At 39.6% G+C, this 15,392-nt stretch overlaps 2 protein-coding genes across 4 annotated transcripts; one reads left to right on the plus strand and one right to left on the minus strand.

Annotated features, from left to right (window-relative positions):
• Positions 1–2,967: 2,967 nt before the first annotated feature.
• LOC114544787 lies at positions 2,968–15,181 on the minus strand. Of its 3 annotated transcripts, XM_028563311.1 has the most exons (7): positions 14,928–15,181; positions 12,863–12,915; positions 12,102–12,165; positions 7,788–8,431; positions 5,897–6,046; positions 5,582–5,657; positions 2,968–5,101 (listed from the first exon to the last, which is right to left on the minus strand). In XM_028563311.1, the coding sequence occupies exon 7, from the start codon at positions 5,083–5,085 to the stop codon at positions 3,100–3,102; it is 1,986 nt and encodes a 661-aa protein (XP_028419112.1). In that variant the 5' UTR covers positions 5,086–5,101; positions 5,582–5,657; positions 5,897–6,046; positions 7,788–8,431; positions 12,102–12,165; positions 12,863–12,915; positions 14,928–15,181; the 3' UTR covers positions 2,968–3,099. The 3 variants fall into 3 exon arrangements, with proteins under 3 accessions (XP_028419112.1, XP_028419113.1, XP_028419114.1); XM_028563312.1 differs by lacking the exons at positions 12,102–12,165; positions 14,928–15,181 and having other exon boundaries at positions 12,863–12,879; XM_028563313.1 differs by lacking the exons at positions 12,102–12,165; positions 12,863–12,915; positions 14,928–15,181 and adding an exon at positions 10,339–10,366.
• On the plus strand, positions 10,381–12,089 carry LOC114544788. Its single transcript, XM_028563314.1, has 2 exons — positions 10,381–11,055; positions 11,133–12,089. Exons 1-2 carry the CDS (start codon positions 10,453–10,455, stop codon positions 11,856–11,858), a joined length of 1,329 nt encoding a protein of 442 aa, XP_028419115.1. The 5' UTR covers positions 10,381–10,452; the 3' UTR covers positions 11,859–12,089.
• Positions 15,182–15,392: the final 211 nt, after the last annotated feature.

Consider the following 15,392-nt stretch of genomic DNA (forward strand, 5'->3'; position numbering starts at 1 on the left):
TTATTTATTTTGTTGCTTCTGTATTGAAAATGTACATATGTCAGGAAATAAAGTTTTTTTCTGGCTAAAGCTAGATAACCCTTTTGTCACCACTTGTATATACAGTGTGTATCAGGAATGAAACATGCGTGCGATAAGCTTACCCGATTTATTAGAATCCCCTCTCTAGTTGTCCATCACTGGGTTTAGATCACCTCTGGAAAAAAAAACTTTTACTATTAATTTCCCAACGACTATCGATTAATAAGTTATGCATGTTCTATAAACTTGCACTTACCAAGACGAGGACTAGTTAAGATTGATTGAAAAAGCTTACGGAAGTGTTACTACCTATATTTCACGCTATCATGGGAAAAGCATTATTTACATTATCATTCGTTATACTGTACTTATTCACAGAAGTACTATAAGTTCCCACGATGCTAACTCGTTTTTGTTTCGACGAAAAAATATCTTATAATGAAACGACACAGAGATAAAAAACATCTCTAGTACTTTTATGATCATAGAGTCACCTCTACATAATGATTTCTAATACCTATAATTAATAATTATTATAACAAAAAAAATTTCAATAGTGAAATATCTATCATCAATATCTACGCGCTTAATAGTCTTTTTCACACAGAAAATCGTGTGATCAACAGTTATTGTTCTCAAGGGTCACAAGTTGTTACATTTGAAATGTAGGCATTCTATGTACGTATGGGGTCTTCCAAAAAAAGTAAACCATACAATTCTATCACATTAGTGGTCATTTTGAAATTGTATTTAAAATACCAGTTTCTTTTAACCTATTTTTTATTCTATTGTTAAAAGGATTTGTTAGCGGGATACCCTGTAATACATAGAAGTCAAACTAAATGATTTTCTGATTGATTTGGAATTGTTATCTATATATTTGTTAGTTATCTGTTATCTGAAACGTTTTTGTTTTTGTTTTTTTTGACGGATTTATATATGTCCACAAGGCTTCTGAGTGGTTTAAACCTACTTAAAACTATGAATATTCCAACTATTTTACATTTGACTATTGCCCATGACAACCATATTGAATTAGCTGAATTATTTCCAGCAGTTGAGGTCACAGTTTCATTATAATTTACATTTTTTAACTGTCTGTTGCACGAACCTGTTCGAATACTGTATTGTTCCAAATCTATATACAAACTTAAAATATTCTATAAAATCAAACTCTGAGGTGAGGCATACCAAACAAGTCCCTTGCGTTGGAATCAAAACCATTAGAGTCAGTAAACACGGATACAATATTTTGCTGAGATATTAAAAAAATGTAAATGTTTTCTTACAACAATTGCTCTAAAAACAGAATTTAAAGGCACAACAAATGGAACGCCTTCACTCAAGGTCTAGAGAATAGAGTATCTTTTATTGCTAATATTGAACAACACCATGCACAGATAGCAACATCAAGGAATTACAATTATATGACAGGGCATTGTCCAAAAATTCCAAAGACAACAAACAAGTCCTCTAAACAGACCAAAAAATTAATGGTTTATTTTAATATGTAGTTCTGTAGTTCCCTTATCGAAGATAATTTGCTGGATGATCTTCTACAGAATATTGCTACATATCCACCTATACAATACGTCCTTAGCAATAGATTACTTGTGTGCAAGTATTATAATTCGATAAATGAATGTCACATATCTGCAGTTTCCTAGCACTGATTGACACACAAGTTTTCATCATGGAACTCAATTGAATACATTGCATTAACCACATACTATATATACATAGCTTGTCGTGTACATGTCGAAAGGTTTATTCAATCAATATATCTGCTATGTATGTCATATATGCCCATATGTCATGCAGAACTGAGAACTTCAGGCATTCAGTAAGTTGGCAATAGATTACCAGTATACTGATCATAATTGGATCAAAGAACTGTCTTTCTCTAATACCTCCTTAGCAATAAATTACTTGTGTGCAATAAGTATTTTAACTTAACTATCAATTAACTGTCTTTCTTTAGACACTTTTGGAAAGATTAAACAACAATAAAAAAATAATGACAATGGCTGAAACAATCCCATTCATTTATTAATAAAAATACCCATTCATTCAAAATAGGAAGTATCTTAAGAAATAGTATTTTAAACCGGTGATAGCACGCCTGCCGAAGACAAACTTGCCTATTTAAGGCTCTGTTGCAAGTACGAGTATTAAAATTTAAAAAAAACTCACATGACAATTGCTTTTAATACAGGAGGTTTTTAAGTGCTTTTCAAGTGGTTTATTGATGGCACGCAAACCCTCGTGCTCGTCCATTCTTTGGAGTGAACTTGACGAATCGATGATTCTAAACAATACTTCAGCCTTCAAAGTTCATATAAACATCCATATTCGAGATTTAAAGAAGTTATACAGCATATATTTGCAAATAATTGTTAATATTTTCATCAATGAAACTCGTGTTTTGCGAAATCTGTTAATGCCCGCATGCGCGTAACTAAGCCGCTGTCCGCAATGCATTATATCGGGCTCAGCTATCTGATCTATATCGTAAAGATGGAGTGATAGAATAGAACTTTTCGGTGATACGTCACAGCAATTTGACGACACAAAGTTTTAAATTTAGAACCACCTTAAATGGAATGGATTTAAAGTTTTATCCTCACGAGCCATATCGAAAGGTGCAAAACATCCTTCTTCAACACATGCATGAAAAAGATTTTTAGTTTGACCAACGAATTCTGGAAATAAGCCTAACACGAGAACAAGGCGTCCGGGCGTCCCATATAGCAGACGGATGTTTCGCATCTTTCCACATAGATTACCGAAAAGGTCTATTAGGTATCAATTGTACAGGTAGGTATAAAAGTGAATATAAAATCAAAACAAAAAATATTCCTCATGCAAACTTTTATGGGTAAACTGATAAATGGGGTAAGCTCAGTGAGAGAACTCAAATTTGACACAACATGTAGTTTTTGAATACATATATTTATTTAAAATCCCAACAAAATCTGAACAAGTGAATACTGATGATTATAACAGAACAAGAATATTAATTACAACGGAACCCTCTAGTAAATTTTGACTTTTTCATGCTCGATATATTTCTGGATTTTACTTTTTCGACGTACCATGAACAATGTCGAATATATCATCAGAGAGCGTGCGCAACTCGTATGCTTTGCTTGTCGCATTATAAACGATGTCTATAGGAAAAACCAACGCCTTAACCGACTCTTTCCAAGTTCTGCCTGGTTTCAGTCTATACAAATTTGTGGAATCCGGCAAAAGCTCCATGCTAATTAAATGCGCTTGCTGCTTGTTTTGCGTGAATCTCGCGACTTTTGCTATGAAAAAGGAAATGTGATTTTTGGTGGAAACTGGATCAAGCAGTGCTACAATGTCACCGACAGCTGGTAACAATTCGTCCCCGGAATCATTTTGGCAATCGCTTTCGTCAGGCAATGCAATAAAATCCGCTTCACCGAAGATATTTGACGCAATTTTTTCCCTGATAACTTCTCGGCCTTTTTGCGTTTTCTCGTGGTGTGTTAAATCGTTATACGTGCTTTCCTGATATCGGACCGAATGCTTCATTAAAAGCGCAAGACTTTTTCTAACATTTATATCTTTGGAGTCGTCCAAAGTGCTGAAATATGTGATGATAGCATGCCTTAACGCATTAGTGCTCGCTCGAATGGAAACCTCGCGCATGAAAATATCGCCAATGTACCTCGCAATTGAACTGCTGCTATCAAAAGGCGCGCCTCGCTTGTTGAGAAAGAAGAAATCATGCGACTTGCCGAGCAGTAAAGATGGCCTTGCCTTAGTATATAATTGCAAGTAATACACCAGATCTTCGTCATCGGAAACATCGATTCTGGTCGGCCCAATACTTTTTGATGTTTTGAAATCAAATTGCACGATTACAACGCTATTGCCCTCTTGAAATACGATAAAATTACCGCCATCCACCGAAGTGAAATCGAAAGTTCCGCAGTCCGCTTCGATATGCAATTTCATGGTCCTTAATTCTTTCGACCTGCCAGGAATGGCTCTTAAGTAAGTTGCCAAGAGTACAAAATCATGCAAGTGCCTACTTTTTTCCAAGCCATGCGTTTCCAAATACTTATCGCGTATGTTACGAAGAGTTTCTAAAACGTGCGCGAAATAAAACTGCTGAGTTGCCTTGCTCGTAAAACCCTCCTTATGAAGTTTTGATATCATGCTGCTTTCGTGCTGAAAGTGTCGCTGAAATGATTGTAAAGCTGAAATGGTTCGCGATGCATTCTCCGAGTCGGGCGAATTCGGTTGAAAGTTTGCCAAATTAAATTTCAAAACGTTTATACCGATTATAAGATGCGCAACTATAGTTGAGGGTTTAAGATTTCGGGTCCCTTTTAAATATTCTACGTAACTAGTATAGAGTTCGATATTGTTAAATAGATCTAAGGTTAACATGGCAATGTTTTTCACGTTCAAGCAGAAGTACATAAAGCTCATGGCTCTTTCAACCATTTTGTCGACGGTCGTTTTTGAAAACGGCGGCCCAGCACGATGGTGGTTCAATGCTTTTAGGTAGAAATGGCGCAAGTCTTTTACCTCATTCTTCAATCTTTCAGGCGCGCTGTCTAATGCGATGGTATACGTATTTCTTTTCGGCGACGTCGTTTCATCTTTAAATTTCTTTTCTACAGGTGGTTCTTGTTCATCGCTGTCTGACTCGACGCTGAGATTGTAAGACACAATTGGATTGTCTGTGGTCGCGAGGCTCGGACTGGCGACATCAGCAGCGTCGAGAATTGTGGCAGAACTACTGTGAGAAAGTCTGGCTCGCTTTCTCGCACCTTCACTGCGATATGCCATCAAACGGGTCAAGTCTTCATCTCGAATAAGGCTAAACGTAGCACCCAAAGAAGCATTGCGTCGACGAAAGTGAATTCTCTCTTCCAAAGTGGCACAGGGTGTTGTCGAGATGTTTAGGGACTTTAGCCAGTTTCTAACGGTGCTTTTTGGAGTGTCTGTGAAAATCTTTTCGCACACGTCTATGAAGCAGTAATAAGTCTGATTGTCTCGTTTGATGTGAGCTAAAGATTCCATTTTTGTAAAATCCAGACTAAAAATAAAAAAGTTGTCATTAATAACACTGACATATTCTTTTAACCCTAACCCTGGAATTCAAGCTAACTTTACAAAAGTCCATAACCTTTCGTAAAATTAGTAACATTGGTTCATAACCTTACATGCGCAAACAGGTCTGGCAGACAGGTAGGCGTGCATGCTAAAATGGTGTGCTGGAAATAAAGGACTTTTTCCAAATATATAACCCTTCCTTCAAAATTACTAACCTGGGTTAAAAATCATAACCCTAGCATTTTAACTAACCTAAAAACTAAATCTTGCTAAGATCCATAACCTTTTCGTAAAGCTAATAACCCTTCAGTGGCATACAGGCGTGCTAAAAATGCATATGGCGTGCCGACAAATTAAGGGCTTTTCCCAAATAAATAACCTTTCCTTAACAATTACTAACCCTACATGCGTTTAATATCATAACACTCAAATAAAATTGGTCTGTAACAAGAAACAAACTTACAATATATCGAGCCTGATTATTCTCAGTTTTGCATGAATACGTGTTTCGTTGATTTCCAGGCAGGCGTATGGTTCACCTGAAAAAAAAAGCACTCTTGTAAGACACAAAATTAAAAAACCTCCGCTATAATTTACTCAAATTCAGAGCGCGCTAACAAATGGAAATTCTGATAAGACACGGAATAGATTATCACTGGGAGGGAGGTGTATATAAAAACGATATAAATATAGTCCGTATGAATACAGTATAAATATACGGTATAAAAACGGTATAAATATAGTCCGTATAAAGTCCGTATAAATACAATAAGTATACCTGGCTCATGATGATAATAATGATGATCCTTGAAGATGCTTCTTTCATGACTTTTAAGTGAAAATGAAAGATAATCGACAAACCATTTACGTATACAACACAGATAGGCACGCCTTCTTTCTTCTTGGGGTTACTAATGGACATCGCCTCCTAAATTCAGGAAACGCGGCGCTTTGATATTAGCGCAATGCCGCACTAATGAATTAGCTAATTGGACATGGTGAGAGATAAGGCACAGGAACTGGCGTTCCTCAGACAAAGAGGTGACTTTTTCTTCCTGGCGGAAAGACACAATAGAAGCACTTGTTAATGACAGCAGTTCCCCATTCAAAAGCGAGAAGTGATTGACAAATATTAAACGTATTAAACCATATGAGCTTAACAACATTCAATTACAAAAAATACTCAAAATTGATTATCTGTCAGATTTACCTCAAAAATACATAATTAATATACATAGATTAAAAAGCCTCATGCATAAGGTTTCTAGTAGGTCTCTAGATCGGTTTATGATTGCAAATATAATAGCCAGATTTACATGTGCCAGCATGCAATGCAATGGGCGTGTCTGCTCGAATGAGTGATCTCTGGCTGGGGGGCTTGGGGCTCTGGGTGCAAAGGTTAAATTCTTCTGTTACATTGCTGGGCTGAGATGATATCATATCTCAGTGAACATTCTGTGGGTGCATGCAGGATGGATATTCCATGCAACAACTAAGCACATGCAATGATTCAATTGGCATGTTATTATGGCAGAGCTCTGCTCGAATGAGTGATCTCTGGCTGGGGGGCTTGGGGCTCTGGGTGCAAAGGTTAAATTCTTCTGTTACATTGCTGGGCTGAGATGATATCATATCTCAGTGAACATTCTGTGGGTGCATGCAGGATGGATATTCCATGCAACAACTAAGCACATGCAATGATTCAATTGGCATGTTATTATGGCAGAGCTCTGCTCGAATGAGTGACCTCTGGCTGGGGGGCTTGGGGCTCTGGGTGCAAAGGTTAAATTCTTCTGTTACATTGCTGGGCTGAGATGAAATCATATCTCAGTGAACATTCTGTGGGTGCATGCAGGATGGATATTCCATGCAACAACTAAGCACATGCAATGATTCAATTGGCATGTTATTATGGCAGAGCTCTGCTCGAATGAGTGATCTCTGGCTGGGGGGCTTGGGGCTCTGGGTGCAAAGGTTAAATTCTTCTGTTACATTGCTGGGCTGAGATGATATCATATCTCAGTGAACATTCTGTGGGTGCATGCAGGATGGATATTCCATGCAACAACTAAGCACATGCAATGATTCAATTGGCATGTTATTATGGCAGAGCTCTGCTCGAATGAGTGATCTCTGGCTGGGGGGCTTGGGGCTCTGGGTGCAAAGGTTAAATTCTTCTGTTACATTGCTGGGCTGAGATGATATCATATCTCAGTGAACATTCTGTGGGTGCATGCAGGATGGATATTCCATGCAACAACTAAGCACATGCAATGATTCAATTGGCATGTTATTATGGCAGAGCTCTGCTCGAATGAGTGATCTCTGGCTGGGGGGCTTGGGGCTCTGGGTGCAAAGGTTAAATTCTTCTGTTACATTGCTGGGCTGAGATGATATCATATCTCAGTGAACATTCTGTGGGTGCATGCAGGATGGATATTCCATGCAACAACTAAGCACATGCAATGATTCAATTGGCATGTTATTATGGCAGAGCTCTGCTCGAATGAGTGACCTCTGGCTGGGGGGCTTGGGGCTCTGGGTGCAAAGGTTAAATTCTTCTGTTACATTGCTGGGCTGAGATGATATCATATCTCAGTGAACATTGAGATCTGAAAGCTAGAATTCGTGATAACAAAGAGGTCCGAATCATGAATGAATTGACGTACCGTAGTGTAGATTTGCCCACGATCATCATTTCATTATTTCCGAGGGTAGAAAACGTGCCATTTATGATCAATTCGTAAAATTTAGAGAGGATTTTCCAAAGCATTTAATACCCATGCATGCTTGTTGTTTGTTTCAATTCCGGAATTCAATTCCCCCCCCCCCGATCGCCGAAACATATTTAAATGTTGTGCATATGTAAATTATGTATTGTACAAAATAAACAATGGGAAAAATACATTCAGATATTTTCGACGCTAGGTAAAATGGAATCCGTGGATTTACTAATTTACTATCCAATACCAAGCATGCTTACGATGCGATACAGGGTGTGGATTAAGTAATTCTTTCGTTGCATCGCGTTGAAGCAACAATGAAGCGATTATCAACAGCGTGTTCAGAATGTGATAGATCAGTAGCGAAGCAATTCCATTGGTCTTCCTACTTCCGCAGCTCAGCTGTGGAAGTAGAAAGACCAATCAGGAGATGACTTTCGGAAATGGGATAACTCCAGTTACAAGGAGCAATTCACAATGCAATATTCATTGACGACGTCTTTGCTTCGACGACTGTGTTCGTTGAAATTTCGACATTTTCGTTTTTGTCGCTCGTTGAGCTCATCAGTCCAACAACGGCCGTAGTAGATCTATAAAGGAATCGAGATCAAGCGACATCAATTGCATAAATGTTGATATAAATGTTGTCAGGAATCTAAGCAATACATCGTCGCACTGTTGCGTAGCCCGAAAACCTCCGCATGAATCTGCTGAACCCCCCCTGGTTATATATATTATTTATTATTTAGACTAATAAAATGAATAAAAAACCGGCCGTGTTGTTCTCGATTTATACATCACATTATCGCAATCCCGTGTCTCTAGAGATACAGTTGATTTATTTTAGCACAAGTTGAGAGCGTGCATAAATAATTTTGGCACAAATAAAACATCATTTCTATTTTCGTATCTTCTCTGTTAAATGACGTAATTACGGTAAATTCCCCGGTAAAAATAGACCGAGCCATTACGTCATTACGCGAGTATAAATGCAGCGAGCGACGAGCGTTCGAATATACTTTACAGGCGAAGCGCAAAAAGGATGAACAAGTGCAAGGGTTACGTGGAGAATATTTTCAAATCGATAAAGAGGCAGATCAACAACTTGGACCCGGAGGAAGACGGAGAGACGCTGCAAGCGGTTGTCGACGCGTGCCAGACATTTTACGTGTCACTTTTCGCGAGGGGAAAAGGTGCGAGCGAGAAAACGAGCGTTGAAGAAATATAGCGCTCGGTCGATTGCTAAATTTTCCGTTCTACTTTGTGTCTTTCAGGCCTGTTCGGTCAGAGGCAGATGGACAAAGAGTTGGCGAGAAACGCCCCGAAAATTCCAACAGTTTCGTCGACGGAGGGATCCGGTGAAACGTCTCATCGACCTGACGACGATCCTCCAAAGAGCAAGAAAGGCCTTGGCAAGGGTTCTCCGGGCGTGTTTAGGGCGAGAAACGTGACGAAACGGCAGGAGAGAACGCGCACCAGCGACGCGTTCCTCGGCCGTAAGCGAAAATCAGCCGGCTCAAGCACCACAGGTGTAGCAGAGGGAACGAAACGAGCATTGCTCCCGAAGTCGGCGGAGAGCACCACCATGACAGCACCAGCAATTCCACCAGCACCGATGACACCACCGCAAACGGCACCCCGGCCACCTAAAAAAGCGCGTCTCGAGCAGCCGGAGAAAAGAAAACCTCTCTGCGCCCAGGCTGCGAAAGCCAACACGGGAGCAAAGCGAGTGCAAATGATGCAAAAGCTCGCGGCGGCCGGCGAGAAAGACGAGCCCCCAAATCATGTAGAATTAGAACTATTTTGGGGGGCCATGAACGACTGGAAGATTCTCGACGCTGGCTTGGTGGCGGCGTTGCAATCCACGTGGGAGGAGATGAATTCCGAGAAAAGCAGAACGCCGGTGCAAAAAATTCTCACGCTAACGGCAATCCCGAACGGCGTGAGCAATTGCATTCAACACTGCATTGGCAACCTGGTGCGAGAATTTGTTCGGCAAACCAAGTCGGACGGTCGAAAGGTCAACTATACGGCCGGCTGCGACGCGATGGAAGACGAGATAAGGGCCGAGCACTACCGAAGATATCGCGCAATGGTGAAGGATTGTGCGTGCGAAGCGTGCAAAGCGGTCATCCAGTTCGACGAGGCCTACACTAGGTAGGAGGAGATCGGGCCCCTGGCCTTACTTTAATACTAGCACAGCAGGTAATAACGTCTCACCATCGATCAATACGTTTGTTTCTTTGCAGATACCACGACAATTTGGAAATGACCACGGCGCAAATGGAAACCGAACCGGTTCGCTTCGCAGACAGACCGATGCACTGCGACGACGTCGATTTCCGTGCCCAAAGTCTGCGCACTCAGTTTACCGGCCTGAGTTCCACGAGTCTGCTCAAGGCGCTATACTTCTCGAATTCGACGCCCGCGTTTAGCCCTCCCACGCTATCGTTGGCGATGCCCACAGATGTGCAAAGCATGACGATGAGATACTTACAGCCATTCCTGAGAGAGAGAAAGTTGCAGGATCCATCTGCCCCAGTCGTGGAAAACCGTGAGCCCGACACCGGCGGAACACGAATTGGTCAGCGTCCCAAAGAAATGCCTGCGCATGTTTGACGGAGACTCGGGCGAGATATTGCTGACATCCGAGTGCGAACGCGAACTCCACGACCTGGCGACGGACGACGGGAAGCTACGATTCCGGCTTAGAAACTGCGACGCGCCTGAGACGGAGTGCTCGGTGCGTATCTACAAACAACCAGACGACGGGTCAACGACGATGACGCCGTTTCTTACGCGACATATTGGAATCGAAGCACTGCGGGCAGCGAGGGAGCTGGTATTCCGAGCGAGCGAGGTCCTGTTGCACGTCGGTACGGGTGCGGCCGGCCAGCGCGACGTCCCTCACGACCGTTTCGGCAGGAGATTGGTTCAGGTCTTCACGAGAAACGAGAACGGCAGCCTGGATAACTTGACCGAGAAACTCGCCGCGGCCGGGTACACGCTGTCTTTTTACACGACCGGAATAGACGTCGCCGTGGATGCAGCGATGCGTGCGGCGATTGTCGACAAAGAGGGAATCTTCAGCCTGCCGGAAGAAGTCTTCACCTACCCGAACCTGCCGTGGGACATACGAAAGATGTGGGGACAACACGGCGTGAACGCGTACGAAGAATATCGTCCGATATTGAACCGCCCCGAGGATCCTACGGTATAATATATGAAATAATAATGACCATGACAAGTAACAATGACAACTAATAATTTCGACATTATTATTTTACACAGGTGTGGGCCTGCAGTGGCGCTGGATCGCGGCAAGTTCTCGCAGACGATGGTGAATCGTGGCCCGAGAGCCAAGATTCGGACAACTTTTTTTTTCGAATTGTACCATGCAGCACGTTTTTGGAAAGCCGATGTTTCGTCGCGAAAAGCGAAATTCCGAACTCGGGTCACGGCCTGTTCCTAGCACGACACAAGTTCCCCATCGAGAGCGGGGCGCATATCTGCCTTTACGCCGAACGAAGCACCACCGAGGAAGAAATGAACAAAAACAGCAGCTCTCGTTCCTACGCGATATTCGTGCACAGAAAAAAACGATGGTTCGACGCGGAGGTGGAAACGGCCAATAATTTGGGACGATTTGCAAATCAGCCGTGGGTGCTCGAAGCATTCAAGCACATACGAACTCTTTCGTCAGCGGAAAGGCCCCCTCTGACGGAAGAGGATTGGGCGAAAACCGAAAGTCGAATAGACGAACAGTGCAACGCTCGCTTCGACACGACCGGGGAACAGTTAGTTCTACGAACGAAACGGCGCTTGGAGCCCTCGAAACGTCCGACGGAGATACTGGTGAACTACGGTGGGCTTCGCTCCTACTGGATCCCGTTGTTAAGACAACGCCGTGATGATGAAGTGCTACCAGAAAGCCTGAGAGAAATCGTTGCGTGGCTTTTCGAGTCCCCAGAATGCAACTGGTCGACCGAGCAAAGAACTAAATGGACGTTTATGTGAACTGAAAAGAACATGCAACCAATTTGAACATAATAGTTGAACATTTAAGCCGGACATTTCACTGAAAATTTAGGCTATTTATTTATTTTGTTGCTTCTGTATTGAAAATGTACATATGTCAGGAAATAAAGTTTTTTTCTGGCCAAAGCTAGATATTAATAACCCTTTTGTCACTACTTGTATATACAGTGTGTATCAGGAATGAAACATGCGTGCATTATTAATGATAAGCTTAAAGCTTACCCGATTTATTAGAATCTTGACTCTTTCTCCTCTCTAGTTGTCCATCACTGGCTATGGATCAAGTCTGGAAAAAAAAACGCTTGCTATTAATTTCCCAACGACTATCGATTAATAGAAATTCACCTCCGACCAAAAATTTCCCAACCCCATTCAAAGGCAGAATTATATCATACTGCACAGTCCATTCCAAATTGAACTGTTGAAAGGTTTATTAAATCGATATATCTGCTATGTATGTCATGCCCATATCAATCAATCAATCAATCAAATCGTTTAATAAATATACATCTCGCAGTCATTATGACTGAATTAAATGTATAATACATCAATATGAATGGTAAAAATATGTATATTTTAAAAGTTATTAATATATTTACAACTACAAGCATTAAAAATTAGAATTCATAACCTAAACAAGCTATATGACATCACATGCTACAAGATTACATTTACATTTAAGAAGTGTGTCTATTTGAATAATTTGGCATAAAAGAGTTTTTAAAACGATTTATATAACATTTGATCGTTTGAAATGTTCTCTTTGTCCTTAACTGATTATTAATACCGTTGGTTCTTTCCGGTAATAAATTGGTGCATTTCACTGAAAATTTAGGCTATTTATTTATTTTGTTGCTTCTGTATTGAAAATGTACATATGTCAGGAAATAAAGTTTTTTTCTGGCTAAAGCTAGATAACCCTTTTGTCACCACTTGTATATACAGTGTGTATCAGGAATGAAACATGCGTGCGATAAGCTTACCCGATTTATTAGAATCCCCTCTCTAGTTGTCCATCACTGGGTTTAGATCACCTCTGGAAAAAAAAACTTTTACTATTAATTTCCCAACGACTATCGATTAATAAGTTATGCATGTTCTATAAACTTGCACTTACCAAGACGAGGACTAGTTAAGATTGATTGAAAAAGCTTACGGAAGTGTTACTACCTATATTTCACGCTATCATGGGAAAAGCATTATTTACATTATCATTCGTTATACTGTACTTATTCACAGAAGTACTATAAGTTCCCACGATGCTAACTCGTTTTTGTTTCGACGAAAAAATATCTTATAATGAAACGACACAGAGATAAAAAACATCTCTAGTACTTTTATGATCATAGAGTCACCTCTACATAATGATTTCTAATACCTATAATTAATAATTATTATAACAAAAAAAATTTCAATAGTGAAATATCTATCATCAATATCTACGCGCTTAATAGTCTTTTTCACACAGAAAATCGTGTGATCAACAGTTATTGTTCTCAAGGGTCACAAGTTGTTACATTTGAAATGTAGGCATTCTATGTACGTATGGGGTCTTCCAAAAAAAGTAAACCATACAATTCTATCACATTAGTGGTCATTTTGAAATTGTATTTAAAATACCAGTTTCTTTTAACCTATTTTTTATTCTATTGTTAAAAGGATTTGTTAGCGGGATACCCTGTAATACATAGAAGTCAAACTAAATGATTTTCTGATTGATTTGGAATTGTTATCTATATATTTGTTAGTTATCTGTTATCTGAAACGTTTTTGTTTTTTGTTTTTTTTGACGGATTTATATATGTCCACAAGGCTTCTGAGTGGTTTAAACCTACTTAAAACTATGAATATTCCAACTATTTTACATTTGACTATTGCCCATGACAACCATATTGAATTAGCTGAATTATTTCCAGCAGTTGAGGTCACAGTTTCATTATAATTTACATTTTTTAACTGTCTGTTGCACGAACCTGTTCGAATACTGTATTGTTCCAAATCTATATACAAACTTAAAATATTCTATAAAATCAAACTCTGAGGTGAGGCATACCAAACAAGTCCCTTGCGTTGGAATCAAAACCAGAGTCAGTAAACACGGATACAATATTTTGCTGAGATATTAAAAAAATGTAAATGTTTTCTTACAACAATTGCTCTAAAAACAGAATTTAAAGGCACAACAAATGGAACGCCTTCACTCAAGGTCTAGAGAATAGAGTATCTTTTATTGCTAATATTGAACAACACCATGCACAGATAGCAACATCAAGGAATTACAATTATATGACAGGGCATTGTCCAAAAATTCCAAAGACAACAAACAAGTCCTCTAAACAGACCAAAAAATTAATGGTTTATTTTAATATGTAGTTCTATCCCTTATCGAAGATAATTTGCTGGATGATCTTCTACAGAATATTGCTACATATCCACCTATACAATACGTCCTTAGCAATAGATTACTTGTGTGCAAGTATTATAATTCGATAAATGAATGTCACATATCTGCAGTTTCCTAGCACTGATTGACACACAAGTTTTCATCATGGAACTCAATTGAATACATTGCATTAACCACATACTATATATACATAGCTTGTCGTGTACATGTCGAAAGGTTTATTCAATCAATATATCTGCTATGTATGTCATATATGCCCATATGTCATGCAGAACTGAGAACTTCAGGCATTCAGTAAGTTGGCAATAGATTACCAGTATACTGATCATAATTGGATCAAAGAACTGTCTTTCTCTAATACCTCCTTAGCAATAAATTACTTGTGTGCAATAAGTATTTTAACTTAACTATCAATTAACTGTCTTTCTTTAGACACTTTTGGAAAGATTAAACAACAATAAAAAAATAATGACAATGGCTGAAACAATCCCATTCATTTATTAATAAAAATACCCATTCATTCAAAATAGGAAGTATCTTAAGAAATAGTATTTTAAACCGGTGATAGCACGCCTGCCGAAGACAAACTTGCCTATTTAAGGCTCTGTTGCAAGTACGAGTATTAAAATTTAAAAAAAACTCACATGACAATTGCTTTTAATACAGGAGGTTTTTAAGTGCTTTTCAAGTGGTTTATTGATGGCACGCAAACCCTCGTGCTCGTCCATTCTTTGGAGTGAACTTGACGAATCGATGATTCTAAACAATACTTCAGCCTTCAAAGTTCATATAAACATCCATATTCGAGATTTAAAGAAGTTATACAGCATATATTTGCAAATAATTGTTAATATTTTCATCAATGAAACTCGTGTTTTGCGAAATCTGTTAATGCCCGCATGCGCGTAACTAAGCCGCTGTCCGCAATGCATTATATCGGGCTCAGCTATCTGATCTATATCGTAAAGATGGAGTGATAGAATAGAACTTTTCGGTGATACGTCACAGCAATTTGACGACACAAAGTTTTAAATTTAGAACCACCTTAAATGGAATGGATTTAAAGTTTTATCCTCACGAGCCATATCGAAAGGTGCAAAACATCCTTC

The sequence above is a fragment of the Dendronephthya gigantea genome, unplaced genomic scaffold (genome assembly GCF_004324835.1).
Source record: "Dendronephthya gigantea isolate DGI-Jeju-01 unplaced genomic scaffold, DenGig_1.0 000943F, whole genome shotgun sequence".
Lineage (NCBI taxonomy): Eukaryota > Metazoa > Cnidaria > Anthozoa > Malacalcyonacea > Nephtheidae > Dendronephthya > Dendronephthya gigantea.